General features: G+C 42.3%; 1 protein-coding gene across 2 annotated transcripts in view; it reads right to left on the bottom strand.

Annotated features, from left to right (window-relative positions):
• Positions 1 to 12789, bottom strand: part of MAGI3 (membrane associated guanylate kinase, WW and PDZ domain containing 3) — a gene marked incomplete at both ends in the record, with an annotated part of 49089 nt that overhangs the window by 15941 nt on the left and 20359 nt on the right. For both annotated transcript variants that reach the window (XM_079546342.1, XM_079546343.1), the window contains 10 exons: positions 318 to 349; positions 1243 to 1851; positions 2567 to 2755; positions 3308 to 3402; positions 4195 to 4252; positions 5684 to 5763; positions 6628 to 6802; positions 8106 to 8315; positions 9060 to 9179; positions 11142 to 11258. In XM_079546342.1, coding sequence (XP_079402468.1) covers positions 318 to 349; positions 1243 to 1851; positions 2567 to 2755; positions 3308 to 3402; positions 4195 to 4252; positions 5684 to 5763; positions 6628 to 6802; positions 8106 to 8315; positions 9060 to 9179; positions 11142 to 11258 — 1685 coding nt within the window. The remainder of the gene's footprint in view (positions 1 to 317; positions 350 to 1242; positions 1852 to 2566; positions 2756 to 3307; positions 3403 to 4194; positions 4253 to 5683; positions 5764 to 6627; positions 6803 to 8105; positions 8316 to 9059; positions 9180 to 11141; positions 11259 to 12789) is intronic.

Below are 12789 nucleotides of genomic sequence, written 5' to 3' on the forward strand. Positions count from 1 at the left end.
AAGGGAGCAGTAACCATTTTGTTATTTTATGTGAGGATCGAGGAACACTGAAGTATCTGACATTTCTTTTAGAAATCCTATTTCACTTTAATACAGATCATGCAAAAAAACAAAAATACATATATATACACTGTATTATTCTTGAAATTTCAGGAGTAAGAAATAAGAAATCCATTCTACCCAAACTCAAAATACTCAACGGGTTTTGTAGAAGAACTTCAGTTTTAAGTAGACCATGTTAAAAAGTCTTTTTGCCACCAAACCCCCTTCAGTATTTTTCCATCTGAAGCAAATTTAAATAGACTGTAAATACTCACCACTTTGCCAGTTTTAGTAGGTGAGGGTGGACCTGAAAAAAATACAATGCAGACAGCAATTTCAATTCTAGGTCATCCAAGCTTAAATAGCATTAAGGGAATATAATCAGTTCCTCCTGAGCTGAAAGTGATAACTGCTTATTCATTCTTTCTTTAAATTGCAAGGGATCGTTTAGTTGACCAAAGCCATCACTTAGGAGAAATCTCAGATCAGAGCTGCTGGCTGTACAGCAGCGAGTTTCTCCTTCTGCTGGATGCTGGTCAACCAGATCACACAGGAGTTCACTGCAGGAGGCTGTGAATTAGCCTGGTGGAATTTCACTTGCCACCAAAGAAATCTGTTCCCTTGGCTGATTAAGAAGCAGCAGCATTTGTACACAAAAAGTCTTGGAGATTTTTCCAAACACCCAAATGACTCCAAAGGCTACAATAAAACCTTAAGAGGACGCTAAAGCAGCCGTGTTGCTTTCTAATTCATTCAGCTCCATCTGGTATGCGGTTAACAACGAGGCCTGAATATGCAGATGTGAAAATGATCATTTTTTCCATTTCAGTGAAAGGTTCCATTTTACAGCTGATGATTCTTGCCACTCCTAATCACCTGTCCAGCACAGCTACAGTTACAGGAATACATTTGGCGATGTCCAGAAAACTCCATCAATCATACCCTTTGTGTTATACTAGAGACTACACTGTTGCTTTAGCACTCCCCAGACACTCAGAAGAGACAGTGTCTAAACACACTATAATAAGTTTTGTGTAAAAAAAAAACCCCTAGCAGCATGCCCTCATCCAAACGCTCAGGGTGATAAATTAAACTTAGAACGTCATGGCTGAGAGACAGAATGAAACTGCTAGCTAACTTATCACACTAAAAGAGGCCTTTTAAAAAGCACTCGTGACAGCCGTAAATTTACATATTTACCTCCTCTTAAGATGAGCAGGGGCACCTCTGCTCCTATTGGAAACTGCTTCAGTACCTCCACGACCTGCAGGTGCGTCAAGCTCTGCACGTTCTGATGGCAGATCTCCTTGATTACGTCCCCTTTCTGAAGTCCTTGGCACCACTGGCTGTCTAAAATCATTTTCACCTTCTGTCCTGTAGGACTGTCTGCAATGGCAAACCCAAAGCCTTTAGGACCTTTGACCAGTGGGATGGTGACCAGCTCTGGCTGAGAGCCTCCCGAAGATGCAACAGAGATCCTCTGCTCGTTTGTCTCCATGGAAGGGCCATTGAGACGGCCGTTGACCAACATTGGGCCTGCTTTTCCATTCTGGTCCAGCACAACTGCCCCGGCTATTAACTCCTGGCTGGTCAGACAAATGTCTCCTTTGGTCACAGGTGGTCCATTGATAATAGGTGTAGCAGTCACTATATCTACAACTGGGTCCTCATTGTCATCAGGAAGAGGATAGCCACGGCACAAAGTCATGTTCACATACTGGTTGACAGGAACTAGCTGAAACATCTGCACAACATCTGCATGGGTATGGCCAAGGACACAGTTTCCATTGATGTCTACAATGACATCACCTGTTCAAAAAGGAATTTAAACAGCATTAAAACCAGAAACAAAACTGCACACATCTTTCTAGCATTCTGAGGCTCAGAAGAAAAGGAAGAAATCACTGGACAAAATCATTGTGCGTTGTGTTCAATCTCTGTGCATTGCTCCATTGCTCCACTGTTCACAAAACAATAATGCTGGCTGTACCTCTTGACTACCTGTTTCCAAGAAGTGCAAAGGACTTTCTCTTTGCAATTACTCTGTGTCATCTCTGAAGACAGTATGCTAAATATATAAAGTTTAATCTCCAGCAGATTTTAAAAAATGCTACTATCCAGCCACAGGAGATGAAGCACGGCACACACACTGCTGCAAACAGATGTCTTCTGCTTTAATTCATACTTTAGAGCATCCTAAATTCAATCCAAGAATAAATCGGATTTTTGGGGGGGTTCCTACGTTTATTTTAGGATTGGCTGAACTTAAGCCAGGATTGCACCCACGCGTGTTTCATAGCCTTACCCTGTTGCCACACGTGGTTAAGCATGTATTTGCAAAATGAAGAGAAAGTGCATGTCAAATCCTGAAACCTTGTTTCATAACACATCGTGTTGATCAAGAAACTCTGCGTACACAATACAAATCCCCAGGAGTAAATCGTCCTCTCAATCTCACACATCAGCGGCTGCACTCTCCAAAAAGCATCAAAAGAAATGCAAGCTTAGAGAAATAACCATTTACCTGGTGCAATTCTCCCATCCTGGGCAGCAGGTCCATCTTTTAACACATTTTTCACCTGGAGAAACTCATCAGGCCTGTCCCCTCCAATAATTGTAAAGCCAAAACCCATCGTGCTTTTTTTCAGTGACGTCCGTATAAGTGCTCCTATGAGCTGGGATGGATCTCTAGTGAAGAGAGACTTCTCTGGCCCTGTGCATGACAAGATGCAGCATAATCAACCAACACAAAGCTGCTTTACGGCAGCCATTAGATCTCCAACTGACAGTGACCACAAGCACATGTGAAATAGACAATCGGAGAAAGAAGGAAGATATCTTAAAGTCTGGGTACCAAACTTACAGGTTTTCCAAACTGTATTACAGATTAAAATGGGACAAATTAAACCTCCCACCTCTAATTTCTGGTTTTACTCTCTTACCTCTGACATCAACGTCAGCAGCAAATAAAATTCAAGGAGTGGCTTTACCTGCACCTTCCAGCTGGCTCTCCTAACCCTCCACTTATTCCTAAGTTGCTTATGACAACCAGCTTGAGATTTACCAAAATGCTTTTAAAGCAGTGCCAGGGTCTCAATTTAATTTTAACATCAAAAAATCATTCCAAAAACCTTAGACTCTGAAGAGCAAAACCACAAGGGCCAGCAGAAAGGCCAATTTCTTCATCAATTCCCAACCTGATTATGTGCAATGCTTACTTACAGATAAAGATATGAGCGATAAAGAACACAATATTTGGTGATACCTGATTTTGAAGGGCCACCATCAGTCTGTCCCAGCTGTTTTTTTCTTTTGGCTTCCAATACTGGGTTTTCAAACTGAGTTTTCTGGTTAATATGACTGTAGACAAAAGGTAGATAAAGATATCAGAGGAAACCATCCTGCTCATTTCACAGAAAACACAGCCACAGAAGACAACCTACAAATACTATTGTCTGATCAGATTAAGACTTTGGAAAAACGAATGCCAAACTATCAGAGAATCAACATGGAATGTCTTTTTTTCCTTTCAACACCTTGATTTATTTGAAAAAACAACGTAATTTCACTTCTTGTGACCATTTGGTAGAGTTTATTTTCATAATTTCAGAATTCTTCTTCATTCCACTCTGCAAACTTCTATTAGATAAGAATGGAGAAAACTTGCTTTTTCTCCTGACACTAGCTGTGTTGTTTCAATCTCATTATCTGCAACTCTGCTGATCTTTTTAACGATGGTTAAAGAAAGGTTTAATTTTCCCTGACCTGAAGAAGACCAAAAAGAGCTTTTGCAGCAGTTTAGCAGTTACTTGTGATGCCCCTTTGGAGACAGCAATGAGAAATGTTACTCTTGCTCTTTCACAGTTATCACTCTTAAATCAAGTCACCCTATTTTTGCTATAGCTAAGGAAAATGACATCAGCTCGTTCCCATTTATTAATTACTCTCACTGCTACTTGCTTTCCTTCCCTAGAAGAAATTTACACCAGTATGTCAGCACAGTCATCTTATGGACCTTCAGTGCTTCTGAAATGTGCACACTGGCCTCTAGAACTTGTTTTTCCTCAGTACAACCTATGTACACTGCTAAGCAACTGCCTCACTACTTTCTGCTCAGTCTGTGACTATTTCAAATTAATAATTAGCACTTACTCAACGTAATATGTTCCATATTGTGGGTCTTCTATTTTTTCCCATCCATAAGGAAGTTCTGCAATCAGAAAGAACAAAATTCTCCACTACTTTGGAAAACTGTCTGCACATATCAACACTCAACAAAAAAAGGACAGATGGAAAACATGAATTAAATAGAAGTCACTTTTTTCCCTCTGTTTGTCTGAGACTTGTCCCTCTGATGAAAACACATTAGCTTACTCCAAGGAATCTGAAGCCCTGCTCCTCTCAATCTTTGTTCCGCTGGATCAGACTTCTATTCAACAAAACCACATCACTTCAAGACTGTAATAAACTTAAAGACAGATCCAAATTAACCTATTTGGGAAGGAAGAACATATGAAAGGGACTAAAAAATAAAAGTCTGGTGAGACAGTAGGCAGCAGCAGATAATTACTGACCAGAGGTGGCAGGCAGTTAAAACAGAGGTCCAATTACTCTAGCATTATTGTCCTAGTTACCTTGACCACACAAATTTAAATATTTGACACAACCAGGTAGCTAGACATTCTGAAGGATAAAATTTCTGTGTAATCTTGTTTGAGGCTGCCCTAAGTTTGAAGGTAACAGCAATTTTCCAAGCATATGACAGCATGTTACCACTTATTAGTATCAGCATCACACCACAGGATTTGACAAAAGACCCAGGGGGGCCATTCATTTAAACGTTGTTCATTTGGATACCCTGCATCTCTCTGTTTCAAGTGCTCTTTTTATCCTGTGGTGTGCTGCACGTATGTTTAACAAGCAGCAGTATGAGTCCATTGCTCCAGCTGGCTTCATTATGAATACATGATTGTTAGCCTGTGCAATATAAGGAGATGACAGGCCGTTCTGAATCTGCCTCAGCTTTTGTAACATGCATTTGCTGAAGACAGAGCTACTTGGTACTCCTTTTTTGGCTGACTAAATCACAGACTGCATAGGAAATGGATACAGGTATCGTCTGTGGGTCAGTCATGAACCTGACTTGCAAGTCTTGAAACAGCAGCATGAAGAGCTGTTACCTCTATTTACACATTCAAATATTATACCATAAAACATGCAATACACATTACTAGCAGTAGGTATTATGCTGTATCTTCATTCTGCATATATTCTAGTATTTATGGACCTTCTATCCCTGCCATATTCCACCCACATAAAAAATTCCAGTGTGATTTCTGCTGATACATCCAGCTTTCTCCTTAGCAATGGTACTTATTGGAACAACAGATATCATTCTCTTCTCAGGAATGCAGATACATCCATGATTCAGTCAGATTCCACGACTCCAGGAAAAATACATTAAGCTTTTTCCCAGCCTTATGTGGGCTCTCACTACCACTGAACTGCGGACGCTCAGCACTACGCCCTGCTTGCTCCAGAGGCACATGTATCAGCAAGAAGTTTCTGCCACAGCAGTAACGGATTTTATCCAGCCCTGATAAACTCAGCCACAGTAACAAACGAGCTCTAAATATCTCACCTCCATCTTCACAATCTTCAGGAGCCTTGGCTTTCTTACAGAGCCGTGGATCGAGCCATGTGGTTGTCTTGGTGTTGTGACTGCAGAGCAAAACAGCCCATTAAAAGAAGAGGCCTTCCTCAGACTGAAGAAATTTTGCTTTACCTTAAATATTTACTACCTCGGTCAAACCACAGCCTTTAGATAACCTAACCCCTGTTTACACCGCAGTCACACGGTCAAATGCTAAATAGAAAAGGCAACAATGATACTTAGAGGTGCCAGCACTCCTGAGGACAGATGTGAAACATGAGAGGCCTGCTCTCCCGTGCCCCAGAAAGCTCATGTGAAAACATCATCTGTTTCTACCTGAAAGCAGCAAATGCTTTTAGTCATATATTTAACATTCAGTTAGGCTCTTATTTCTTTTCACCTCAGAATTCATAAATGAGGCTATTTCACACGTGCACGTATGAACCTGCTTTGGCAGGGGGTTGGACTCGATGATCTCTGGAGGTCCCTTCCAACCCCTACAATTCTGTGATTCTGTGATTCTGTGAACTGCTTTTCTATCCTGAGGTTTAATCTGTGCAGCTCATCTTTTCAAGCAGGTATTCCCAGCCAAGGAACACGCTGAGAAGAAAGAACACACAAGTTCTCAGCTTTCAGAGAGATCTGTCATTGTGAAAGTTTATATGATGCTTCCCTTCCAACATCCACCCAGCCAGCATTTTGTGAGATACACAACACTGCAAACTGACCGTGCACACAGAGCCAAAACACCTTCCTGCACAATGACCATCAAATACGTAGCACAAATCTTTATCAGTAAGGAACAAAAGACAGGAAAGATATAAAATTCCATACAGAAACATAAAGAAAAAGGAGAGGTGTAAGAGCTTTAGGCAGCCCAGACTGCGGCTCTTCAGCTCAGATCTTTCCTGCTGGCACTGCTGGGTACTCACTCGATGAAGTAGATCATGCCAGTGTCAGTGTAGGCCATCTCCCAGTTCTTGGGCAGAGGTTCCAGGGTTTCATCCCTTGACATGTAATTTCTGAAGTCCATGGAGCTGCTTGTCTGGTTGTAACTGGGAACAGGTTTCATCCAGTCAGAAGAATCTGAGTGTTTTTCTTTGTTTTCTGCAGTTGTTCAGGGAAAGCATTACTATTTGTCAGATGCTTATGCTGTTTCTCACTAAGCACCACCCTCTTAATCTGGCTATGAGAGAATGTCAAACATGTCCCTGGATGTGATGAGCATTTTTCCACTTTTTTTTTTCTTTTTTTTTTTTCAGCTATGGACTTTGAAAAGCTGACATGAAAACACTGAACTCTGTTCTGCCCCTGCCAAAGAGAATTAACCTCATATTATTTGTCTGAGCCTAAGCTACAAAATCAGCACGGGCAGATACGCAAGCCGACTAATTTGTGTCCCTCCTCAAACAGAGAACAGTGTTTGTAATGCCACCAATAAATAAATAAACATATACAAGTCCTACTAATATTCTTCAAAGCACCAGCACTGAAATATAGAAAAGACCCAAACTGCCAATAAGACAAACACACCTCTCCTGCAAGCTACAAGAAGTAAAAGCTCCCCAAAAATCCCTGCTAACACTTCATTCAAGCCTCAGCTTGGCAGTTCAGAGGTGATGCCTGCTGTCCCCAGCCACACGATGATGCCCACAACTTTCACATCACCACCAGCCAGGCCACCGGGCGCTCTGTGCTGCGGCGTCGCCAACCCTGAAGCTAACAAGATTAGGTCAAGTCTGGTCAATATAAGCCTTTCTTAAACACTCACACACGGGATCAGCTGCAAATTCAATGTGACGGCTTCTCTCCAACATCAGTTCTTCCCCCTCGAGAGGAATAACCATGACAGCAAAACGAAAAGGGCTTGCTGCCAATCTCTGAAACATCCTACTGGACACTGGTCCGGTCTCAATGCACTGTGCTTTACTCCTCTCCACAAACACTCCCTCGGGTTATCCTGCAGTTCCTTTCAGCAGAATAATCTGAACGTTTTACAGTACGAGCTGGTGCTGCCCCTCAGACTGATTGTTTCACTAAAACCTCCTGGATTTGGTAATCTGACCAAAATGAAACGATTAAATTTACAGGGCATGAATTACACTCTGCAAAGGGATTCTGTTCTATGGATAAATTTTTCCTTCCCAATCAAGTAACTGGCTGCTGCCCAGCACTACATGTTCTCTACTGAGCAGTGCATTTTATGATGCAATTGCACATCTGGCTGGGAGAACAGCTGTTTCTTTTTAAAATGTAATTTCAAAGGAGAGCAAAAACACCCGCCTGAATAGAAAACTGCTCTCAAACTTCACTAAAACTAAGGAAGCAGTTCAAGCAAGCATGAATACTATTTGTATACTTCTTATTCATTCATAAAATACTTCAGGGAATTTCTCCCCTTGTAACCAACCTATCCCTCCGCTGCCATTAACCGCTTCCTTTTCCTCCTCTTCCTCATCTTCAGGGAGAGAACTGTCCATCCTCTGCATTTTGCTGACCGATGTGGTTCTTTTCCTCTGTGATTCAGTATCAAAATCATTGTCAAAGAGAACTTGATCCACCGGATCAGGCTGAAAGGGGCTGGGCTCTGCTGGAGGCTTTGGAGTACCGTAAAAATTACCTGCCAACGAGACAGAAATCAGGATAATGAAAGCACTGATGCTTGCCCAACCACTAGCAGGATTATATTGCAGATATTTACGTACAAAAAGCAATGTAAGACGTCTGCATTTCTTCTGCTGAAAGTGCCAAAAAGTAAATCATTCTACAGCACGAGGCAACAAAGAACAAACATTACTTGAAGCACAACTGCAGGCAGGGGATGCTGTAACAGACATCTGAAGGTTGTGCAACTCCTCTCTTCACCCACTTGCTTCAAATAAAGGTGGGTTTGGGGTCCACTCGCTCCACTCCCACATTAAGGTCCCTCACATCCCTGTGAAGTTCTCTCTGCCTGCTATCTAACCCCTTAAATCACAACAGAAGGCTACCACGATAGCAGTTCCAGGTCTCCAGCTAACTGCTTCCTTGTGGTTCACTGCCTTCAATGAAATGTTTTTAACTGCAAACACTTTTTCCCTATTTTATCAGGATTTCCCTTGCCTCCCATTCCTTTAATGCATGCCTCTGAGAAGAACACCTCTGTTCCATAGAACTGGGAAAAGAAAGAAAAGAAAAAGACCAGTACTCCTCTCATAGGCACTCCAGCTCTAAGACAGGTACTGCAGTAGTGGAGAGGCAATATGAAACCATCAAGGCGAGTAGGAAAAGTGGCATCTCCTGGATACAGAGAGCTACAGAAACCAAGATACTGGATGTGAGCACTGGAAATGAATTCCCATTCCAATAAGCTTCACCCACATACCATCATACGTTCCACTTTCCAGCAACGCTCCACTTTCTTCCAGTGCTTTGAATTGCTCCACAGGAATGAAATTATAGTCTACGCCAGGGACTTCCCCATCTCTGGGAGCCCTCGTAGTGCCTGGAAAAAGAGAAAACACAACTGTAAGGTACTGAAATCCTGCCTTCTTACCAAATGCAGCCTGCTGTCAAAATAAGTGAAAACAAGATATTTTTGAGGCTTCATACAATGATGACCTCATTCTGCTATGCAAGCAAGTGAACAATAATGTGCAAAAACTAGGCCAAGAGATTGTGTAGGAATGATAAGTTATGGTGGAAGGAGGAAGAAAAAAGCAGAACGAGGCAGTAATTAGAAATTTTTCCTTAAGTTCAGCGAACCAAAAACTTACACTGTAGAAGCTGATGATTACATGGGCTAGGCAACAGCAGTCTGGGAATCTGGGAGACTGTTTAAGAGCTATGGTATTTTAATACAGCTGTATGGGTGTTTCATCTCCCCATCATTTCTTGAGCATCCGTATTAATTCAGTAATGAGGTCAACATGACTAAATATACTTGATCTTTGGGCCACAAAATCCATAAACAGGCAGAGGAATCGTATTTTAACCTTACAGTTCAGAGGGCAATTCATCTGCACTCCAAACACTGGCTTAGGTTAACTGCTTCAACATGATCAGTAAATTGCTGTATTACATACAGAAGTTCTGCAAGTTTCTGTGTCTATAAGTAAGGGCCACCTACTGTCATAACAGCTTAATTAAAGCTCCCCTGGAAAGGAATTTACTAATTCATTAAAATCCTATTAGGTTCAAAGCAGGAAAGGCATACATCAATTTTTTTAATTTTCTTTTTTTTTTGAGGGAGCAGCATTAACTCAGAAAGAGTTATCTCAGAGAGAGAGCAGCTAATAAATGAATGGCTTTTCACCATCATCAGCTTTCAAGGAACTCACAAACTCACAGACGTGTTCAAAATGGTAACGGCTGTAACGGAGAATGGAATCTCTGTAGTTACAAAACTGTTAGCTGACAAACTTTGAAGTTTTTAGTGCAATGAATACTCAAATTCAGACAGCAGTGAGTCTTTTTAAATGGCAGGACCTCTAAGACAAGGTGAAGGATGGTTTTGTGGTAATTAAGAAATGAAATGACAAAGAAGGGTGAAAAGCAAAGACGGGATGTTTGGCAGCTGTCCTAGCACCCTGTGCCTTACAAAATGCTCCCTGGGAACCCTCACCCGCAGCAGCAGCCATGTAGGTAACACACAGATAAAGGCAGCAGGCTCCCACCTGTGCTGGTTGGACTGTGATGCTAGCAGATGCACAGAGCAGAAGGGCTGGCACAGCTAAAAAGACCTGTGTCCATCCAGCTCCTCCAGCTAATCAAGTCTTGCTGTGACACTCAGTTTGTCCTTGCCCTGCTCCCTCCTCTTCTTCCTTGGTCACAGACCCCCCTCTGCCTCTTGCCACCATCTCCTCGTGCTTTCCTAACAGCATCACCCAGCAGGTTCATCACATCCTCCGTCACCCTATAGGCTGTGATGCCCCGTCCATCCCTGGAGGTGGTCAAGGCCAGGTTGGATGGGGTCCTGGGCAGCCTGGGCTGCTATGAAATGGGGAGCTTGGTGGCCCTGCTTACAGTAGGGTGGTTGGAGCTTTGTGATCCTTGAGGTCCCTTCCAATCCAAGCCATTCCATCACTTTATGTAACCTCCCAACTACACGTGTATGACATCCCACAGTCATGATGTGTTCACATGTTTGCTTGATTGTTCTGAGGAAGTTTATTTCCCAAGTGGGAAGTAACGTGGCTACTCTAACAACAACTTCCAATGAACTGAACACAGATACTCTTGAAATACTGAGCTCTGAACTCCAAAGTTTTTGCTGTGTTGTCAGTCCATACCAGGAGTTATTGTCATTGCAACTTCAGATATGAAACTGTTCTCATAAAGCTTTGAACAAAGCTCCTGCCAAAAGGTAGAACTGTGCACCACGTTAAGAGAGGAGACGTGTAAAGCTCTCAAATGAGGTGATGGTGGGCACAAACAGATCAAACGAGGCTAACCATTACATACTTACAAGGGATGGTTCTCAAGTAGAGATTGTCTCTGATCACTTGCTGGAGTTTATGGTCTATGGAGCCCTTCTGGAACTGAAGGCTCAAGTAGTGACGCAGATCTTTGTTGATGACTTTTCCTTAAAAACAAACAAACAAAAATATCTTTTGTCAACACCGAGCCAAAAAACAAAATGCCAACGATGGTATTTCACTGCTGGAAGTTCTGCAAAAAAAAAAAAGCAGCAGCAAGGCTTGGGTTGTTTTAAATTGAATAATCTCAATGGAAAACATACTGCTAAAGCCTAATTCTCACCTGGTGTAAACATGGCAAGGTGATTTTAAGCCTAACTGAGCAACAGCCCTCCAAACTCAGAACCTCCTAAGCAAGACAGTGAAATATTTTGAACTACAAAGTAATAAAATATGAAATCTTTATCCAAATTCAAACCCCACACAGATAGAAAGCTGCTTCAAAACACACACAGCAGTAATACCTTCCATTCAATTTACTGCCGCTGGTTAGATACCTGAATTCAATATTTTGTCACACACGAGCCTGCATTCTTGATGTAACAAAAAGAAAATATTTTCTTTTTAAAACACTGCATGATAGAAGAGGTTGCTTTTGTGGTGTTTTTTTCTTTACAATTATTCCTTTGCAATACTTCTGTCAGGTATCATTAGCAAATCTGCCACATCACTAGACAACCGTGGCCCCTTCAGCACACAAATAAGCGAGCTCTTGTATTACTGCCTCATCCTTCTGACAGAAGGGTACAAAACAATCTTTTGTACCCTGTCATCTTCCCAGAAAGCACATTAAATAGGGTTCAGTGACCCTGATAAATTTAAGTTACGTACTACAGCAGAACACTCAGGGCTTCAGGGAAAAAGACTTTTAGTTGTTGCCTCTTAAAACCAATGCAGGAGATGGTTGGACCGGTACAGCAGGACGGGAGCAAGAACTGTAATGTTCAATGCCTTGTTTGAAAGGAAGTCAGCAACAGGTTACAAAACGTAAGGAAACAGTTGTATGAGTGATTTTAACTGCGGCCTCTGAAGGGAGCTGAGACCTTGCTGCTGGAATGGGCACCAGGTCCACATCAGCCTTAACACAAAGCTCACCCGTACCCTAAAAACAAGGCAAGTGTTCCCATATGAGATGCCAGTCAGGGGGTGAGGAGACAAAGCCCCATCCACTGCTACTGACCCAAGCACTGCCACAAGGCACATCGTGTACTGTTTCTTGTGGGTTTATGCTTTTCCCTTCTCCAACATAACAGATCAGTGACTCTGTGTATCATCTACTGCTCCTGGCATCCTTGGGTTTGTTTGTTACATTTAAAAAGCGAAAACAAAAACCTGAACCTTTAACAACTTAACAACCTCAGGTGGAGCCTGGAGGAATCATTAAGGTTGGAAAAAGCCTCTGAGATCATCAAGTCCAACCATCAGCGCATCCCCATCGTGCCCATAACCACGTCCCTACTGCAGTGAGTTAGGTGATCTGTTCAGAAAAAGAAAATACTCTGTGTATGAAATGACACACACACAGCTAAGCTTATGGAGGTCTGCCCACGAGATGACCTAAACCAGAAACCAAAAGATGGCCCAGCACAAAGCAAGCCCACCCCACCCCCAGCCCACAGCAGGTGCAGCACGGGGAGC

The sequence above is a fragment of the Tetrao urogallus genome (genome assembly GCF_951394365.1).
Source record: "Tetrao urogallus genome assembly, chromosome: 24".
Taxonomy (NCBI): domain Eukaryota; kingdom Metazoa; phylum Chordata; class Aves; order Galliformes; family Phasianidae; genus Tetrao; species Tetrao urogallus.